The 7,338-nt window shown below is 33.2% G+C and overlaps 2 protein-coding genes across 2 annotated transcripts in view; one reads left to right on the forward strand and one right to left on the reverse strand.

Annotated features, from left to right (window-relative positions):
- The window catches only part of LOC106870450 (THO complex subunit 7 homolog), a 99,037-nt gene extending 96,089 nt beyond the window's left edge, over positions 1-2,948 (reverse strand). The window contains exon 1 of the mRNA XM_014916549.2: positions 2,772-2,948. Within this exon, the coding sequence (XP_014772035.1) occupies positions 2,772-2,787 (16 nt within the window). The 5' untranslated portion in view covers positions 2,788-2,948. The remainder of the gene's footprint in view (positions 1-2,771) is intronic.
- A 295-nt stretch (positions 2,949-3,243) lies between these two features.
- Positions 3,244-7,338, forward strand: part of LOC128248022 (ataxin-7-like protein 1) — a 197,367-nt gene continuing 193,272 nt past the window's right edge. The window contains exons 1-2 of the mRNA XM_052968415.1: positions 3,244-3,381; positions 3,579-3,647. Coding sequence (XP_052824375.1) covers positions 3,273-3,381; positions 3,579-3,647 — 178 coding nt within the window. The 5' untranslated portion in view covers positions 3,244-3,272. The remainder of the gene's footprint in view (positions 3,382-3,578; positions 3,648-7,338) is intronic.

Consider the following 7,338-nt stretch of genomic DNA (forward strand, 5'->3'; position numbering starts at 1 on the left):
TTGTGTTGGTGGAACGTTAGAAAATCATTCGAGCGAGGTCGTTGCCAGTGCCGCTGGACTGGCTCCTGTGCAGGTGGCATGTAAAAAACACCATTTTGAGCGTGGCTGTTGCCAGTACCGTGTGACTGGCCCTCGTGCTGTTGGCACGTAAAAGCACCCACTACACTCTCGGAGTGGTTAGCGTTAGGAAGGGCATCCAGCTTTAGAAACTCTGCCAGATCAGAATGGAGCCTGGTGCAGCCATCCAGTTCACCAGTCCTCAGTCAAATCGTCCATCCCATGCTAGTATGGAAAGCGGACGTTAAATGATGATGATGATGATATATATACACACACACACACACATATATATATAACCATCAGACTGTAAAGAGCCAGAATAGATACTGCAAGGCATTCTAACAGTTCTGCTAATTCTCCATTCTTTGATTGGTACTTTATTTATTGACTGCAAAATGCTGGTGAGCAAATCTGACCTCGGTAGGATCTGAACGTAGAGCACAAAGGATTGAAACAAGTACCACAAGCTATTATTCTATCTGATGCTCTAACGACCCTGCCAACTGATTAATTCGACGAAGATTTGTTACGTATAGCTAAAACTATATATTAACCGAATTAGCTTCTGTTGAAGAGGAAGTTGACAGTTATAAAATTCGTCCAGGGCAAAAGATGCTAGAAATATCAAGTAATTGTTCCTCGTCGCACAACCTTCTTAAAATAAAGACACTTTCTATAACGTAATCTTCGATATCACTAAAAACACGGAATGCTTACGACTGGAGGGATTTCAAAATAGGTCTGCCCGACCAGGGTCGATCTGGGAGTAAACAACAAGTGCTTCAGCTTTCACCTAGATTTATTCATCATCATCGTTGTGTTTTAAATGTAAATAAATGTTTCTTTGAAGTACGGCAATCTAAACAACAAATGGTTACATTATACTAATCTCCCCTGGTCTTTTCTTCGAGAGGTCAACGATCATAAAAGCTAATAAAATATAGAGAAATCATTTTCGATTGGATCATTAGAGAATCCAAATTAAAGGAAAAGGTTAATTTATATAACTTCAATAATTTTTAAATGGCTGGAGAATGTAGAAGGTAGTCGAAACAGTTTTTAATTGCTTTAATTTATTGATATACAGCAGCAATATTTCAGTTTATAAACAAAGAAGCGTACATACACAAATGAGGAAAACCTCGGTTAAAATGCGTTAATGATGTTGAAAACATCGGTGCAAACTCGAGAAGTCCGGTTAGCGTAAAGAAAAACTGAATTGGAGAACATCTTTTATTACATCAATTATCGATTTTACCGACTTAGCTGTTGGTTGGTCATTAATTTAGCTTCCTTGTTCGATGATACATATATAGAAAAAGAAAACCAATGTAATATAGATAAAATACACATTATATCTCACCATACATGAATATAGTACAGAAGGGGTAACTACTATTGCAAGCAGGGTACAAAATGAAAGCCGGAGTATATGTTTACTATCGTAGTCAAATTTCATAAATCTTAAGTTAAAATTCCTTCATAAATCAATGGCATAATATAATCGAGAGCAATAGACTATATTTTCTGAACTCTAAAATATTACGGCAATTGTTGAGTTGAAGTTCGTAAGACAGAAAATAAGGATTATATTTTGGTTTCGTATAAAAACGCTTTCAGTTTCAGAAAAAGCGGAATAACTTGATGAAGATATATTTTCTAATGTTAATTTCTACATTGTCTTTCAAATATATTATGTATCAATTTAAAAAAAAAAAATTAAAAACATGACTATTTTGTATTTTTTTTTTCGGCTTAGGAAGTTCCCATAACAATTATTTACAGTACGTTCAAATGAAAAGCTGTCCTCATACACATATAATATATTTTTACCTTAGTGATATACCAGCTTCGGTAAACAAAAACGGAGCTTATGTGAAGCTGAAGTTAATAAAGCCAAACTGAAAGTAAAATTTTTGATTTTACACATGCAAACTTCACAATTAACAAACTCTCGTAGCCCGAATCAGGAGGGAGCATGTCCAGTGCCGCATACCTTCAAAAAAAGCCCAGCTACATTTTCTCAAATCCTACCCAACTATGTTAAAAAGGGAAGGACACATTAGATAATACAATAAGAGAATATCTCTGATTATAGGTCTGTTAGATCAAATCTAAACAAACTTTAGAAAAAAAGTTGCCAAAATAAACTTAAATTCATTTAAAAATTAAAACAGAATTCAAATAAAGGAGTATGATGTGTTAGAAAGCATCCAAAGTAACAACTAGAATATATTGATCCCTTATATATACATATATGAAATATGTATATATCTATTTGTGTATATATAAAACAAAACAAACATATACCCATTGAGCGTCTTAAGATGGCACAATGTTGTTTTGATTCGTGATGGTTTTCTTAAAATTCAATCATTACAAAAAAAAAAAAAAAATGAGAGCGACTTAATAACAACTGATATTTTAAATATAATCAAGATCGTTTTAGTAATACGAAAAATTCTCTGAAATTAAGTAATCGATGTCTCGCTACATATATTGCCATACAAACCGGTCTCTTCGACTATGACAACTACAGTAATTGGAATTACTGCAATGTTTATAAACATCAAAATACATTGACCGAGTGGCAAATATGATCACAAGTCGTTTCAAAATGTTAAATAATTCTTAGTTTGGAAAGAAAAGTTGATAAAATTCCAATTTTATCAAAAAATATGTGAAAGTCATGCCTGATGCATGTGACTTACCGTCTGTAACCGCCATTTTATAAACATGAGTCGCTTAGAGTCTCAACAATAACAATTTTTCAATACAAACACACACACCCACGGGGTTGGTTCGTGATAGTTACTGGGAAATTCGTCCAAGTATAAGATGATAGGAATAAATATTGATGAGATTTATATGCATAAATGTTCTGATTATGATGATAGAGAGAGAGATAAAATTATTTACAAGTTAGCACGTGCATACGTGCATGTACACGGAAACTTGCATGTAGAAATATATGAGCCAACATGTAAACAACTATATTTTATTTATTTATTTGCTGCAAAAGCCTCACGCTCTTGTCTTAGCTTTAAAATATGTATATGCAATAAGCACAGATATAAATAAATACTAGAAAAGCATGAAAATAACCCGTTTATTGAATTTTATTAAAGGCGTAAGCGACTTAAAGATTCGGAGGAGTTGTCGAAAGAGGGCGAATATGACGTCATGCTCGGCAGTGTCCGCAGCTTTCCGAAATGCAACAAGAAACATGTAAAATGGCGACTGTAGGCGATAGTCCTGCAAAATACGCTGGTCAGCCTTGGACAGTTTGGGCCGAAAACGTGCCTTTAAAGGATGATGTCGGTGAGTTTAAATATCAATGTCTTTCATACAGGATATACATCTATTTTGAAAAGTTAAAACTCCCGATCAGCCTTTTTAAAGACAAGACATGTACATTGGTTTTTGGGAGTACTTACTAAAAATGATATCAACATCCTTTTAGTAAGTGTTTAGTTGTCCCGAAAGTGATTACCTTTTAATCGTCTGTTTACTTGTAGGTTGCACCGATACTAAAAGTGGTGACATTGCTAAAGATGATAATGACTGTATGAAGCTTCGTAAAGAAGGTAAAATCTCCGAGTTTTTATTACAAATCTTTTTACTAGTTTCGTCAAACCAACTTACTACCACTAACTTCCATGTGTATTTTTTTCACCCATTTTTACTTATTTTTTGTTTTGTTTGTTTTAAATTGCTGTTGGCTATAATAAAACTCGCACGTTTAAAGAATCGATTATAGATCTCAAATTAACTGTTGTGTCTGTGGAAACGACTCGGTTGTTATCTTTTTTCTCCCCATGTTTACCTGAATCGTAATTATTGATCGAAAGGGACAAGGGGAGGGGGAGAGATTGTATACACAGCTCCTACATTCGCTTACCCCCCCTCCTTGAAAAAAAAAATCGTTAATCAAAGAGCACGGAAGAATCCGTTTTGATAAAGTTGTAATTCTACTCCACCCCCTGCTCGTGATTCACCCATGTTTCGTCGTCTCCCAGTCATTAAGTTATTTATACTATATTCATATACACAACTAACTCCGATCATCTACCTGACCTATATTCAATCGATGTAGACAAGAATCGAACAAATATTTATGTGGTCGCTCTAATTTCACTCAAGGGTCGCTCTGACGTTACATTGTCATTTTAACTGTTATCTAGCGACGTAAACAACTCGTACATCTATTCTTACAATTCTTGGATTCTACATTTGGGTTTTTAAATTTTTTTTTTCGCACTTCGACTTTCTTTTCCCCCCGTTTCTTTACAATTAATTTTTTTTTATCCTCTTTTAGCGGCATTTTTTGAAAATTTTTTTTCCCCCCCAGAAATTTCACTTATAAAATTCCACAAAAATAATTTCAGTGCCCCCATTTTTTTTTGGTGTGTATGTGTGTGTGTGTGCATATATGTGTATATATAAAAAGAGAGAACTTGTTGATTTTGGCACACGTGAGATACTCGACGAAACCTTTTGGAAAGATTATTGAAGTTGAATAACATGGCTAATATTCCTAGATTTAGAGTTTTATTGCATTTCAACTTCTTAAGATTCTATACAGGTGGTTTGTATGCATGCATATATACACACACATATATATGTATATATATATATATATATATATATATGTATATGTAGACATACACACGTATTTACGTGACTACTGGAAATCTAATAGAAATATCTACTGCATCAATAATAGTGTGTTGTTTGCTTACAGCTTTTGTGTATTTTCCCAGTCTTACAATTATTCAGTTATCTCCAGTGAAATCTGATATTTTTACTCAGGACTCGTTCATTAAAATAATATACATACATTTCAGTGTATGTATGTATGTATGTATATATATATATATATATATATATATATTAATTGACGATTCTCTGCCCTTATTCTTGTATATATATATATATATATATTATACATATACATACATATATATATTTATTTATATATATATATATTATACATATACGCACACATACATGCATACACACACATTTAGAGATACATATATGCGCGCGCGCGTAATTTCTAGATTATCTATGTAAAACAATTCGCTACTATTATATTCCCAGTTCGGATTTATCCATTTTCTCTTATTTATATTTATTCATCTATTTTTTTGTGTTTTTTGTTTCTACGAAGCCAGACCATAGTTGACTGCATTTTCTTTTTTCGTTTGCCAGTCGGAAATATTTTTGCACCGTTTTGGTCTCGAGCTTGCTTACTCCCAGGCTTTTTTCTATAGCTTTACGTTTGTTTTTTTTTTTTTTAAATATTTTGAGAATTCTTAAATCACAAAGAATTTAATCACTAGGTTAGTTTTTCTCTCTTTCTCTCAAAAACACACATACATTATCTCTCTAGTCTTTGTATATTTTACTGTGTGTGTGTGTATATATATATATATATATATATATGATGTATTAGTAGTAATTGATTCGGTGAATAATAAGAATTGTTTATGGAGAACAGTTATGAAAATGGAAAGTTCCGAGTGGTACAATTTGTATTGTAAAAAAATGTAAAACTTCATTTACGGAAAAAACAAAAACAAATTTTGTATTAAAAACAAAGCAATATCGGATCAGCTTAGGTTTACACTAATACTAGATTAGTTATGATGACATTCCAAAGGTTTTGTTTTTGAATTCGACTTCAAAATGCAACATAGAAAACCTTTAGAATGCATATATATATATAAATATTTTCATGAAAATAGTTTTAAAATATGTGTTATATAACATTATGATTGTCTGAAAAGGAAATCACTTAATTACTAATTAATACATCATAAATTCCATTTGAACTTTTTTTGTTGGGTCAATCATATATATATACATGTGTGTGTGTGTGTGCACGCACACATACACACACAGTTCTAACAGTTCTCAGTGAGGATTGAACGCACTATCCCTGATTTATAAGACCAGTGGTCAAACCACTTAGGTATGAAGATAGCTCTATATAGATAGACACATACACGTGTGTGGTGGTTTGTGTCTCTTTGTCTGGACATTGCACGATAGTTGTAAATGAGTTTCACTGTCATACAAGCAGTGTTATATATTTCCAGAATTCTGCAACATCGTGCCTGGCAATATAATTGGGCAATATAATAATCTTGCATGGAAACAAATGAACGTTGGTAACAAAGTACTTCTGGCTGTAGAAAATCTGCCTAAAACTCTGTCCAACCGATGTAAGCATGAGAAAAAGACGTTAAGACAATGTTGATGATGTAGATGCTGTCTCTGTGCATTACTAGACTTGTGTTGCTCAACTTGTTCAGTCAATGTTGCTAACTGCAGAATCATAACCCTTCATTGTTATTATTATTATTATTTAAAGTATTGAGCTGGCAGAGACATTATTGCATCAGACACAATGTTTAGTGACATTTTTTGCAAAACTTTACATTTCGAGTTCAACTTTACTTTTCATCCCTTCTGGAGATACAATAAAATACCAGTCAAATAGTGGAGTTGATGTAATTGACTAAATCCCAACTCTTACAAAACCTTGACCTTGGTCCAAAATTTGAAACGTTACTAATATTTGGTTAGTCCACATTGCTCTGTAAGGAGCATAGAGTCAATTTCCTGTTTTCTCTCTCTCATATATATATATATATATATTCCTCTCTGGATAGGTTGCCAGTCAGTGGAAGTATACAAAAATAAACATTATTTTCCCTCTTACTATTTTGTTTCGTTTTGAAGAATAAAAATTTATTTTATGGTTTGTTATTCTTTCTATTTTGAATTACATCATCTTTTATGGGGGTACCAAAATCTTTTAAGTCCTTAGGGCCTCGATGGGTCTTAATCCAGCCCTGATGCCAGTCCATTGCAGTATGGCTCATTTTTACCAGCTAGGTGTACTGGAGCAATGTGAAATGAAGTGTTTTGCTCAAGGACACAAAACATCACCTTGTCCAGGAATTGAAACCATAATCTTGTGATCAAGAGTCCAACACAATAAGCACTGGGTTATGTTCCTATTTGGATAGTTGAAATAAGTTGTATCTTATTTGGAACAGGCCAAGTTTTGTAGAGTGGGTGAAGTGAAATGTCAATACAGCGGATTGAACCTACATTGCAGAATTGATTTATTAGAAGCTTACTATCACACTCCACTAGTACCTCTAGGTTTAGAATTTTCAGAAAAGGTGATGGTTCACCAAAACGGGCTATACTGGTACACAGTACTCTTTCCCCATTTGTAACACCAAGTATGAGGTGTGTATA

This window comes from Octopus bimaculoides, chromosome 6 (genome assembly GCF_001194135.2).
Source record: "Octopus bimaculoides isolate UCB-OBI-ISO-001 chromosome 6, ASM119413v2, whole genome shotgun sequence".
Classification (NCBI taxonomy): Eukaryota; Metazoa; Mollusca; class Cephalopoda; order Octopoda; family Octopodidae; genus Octopus; species Octopus bimaculoides.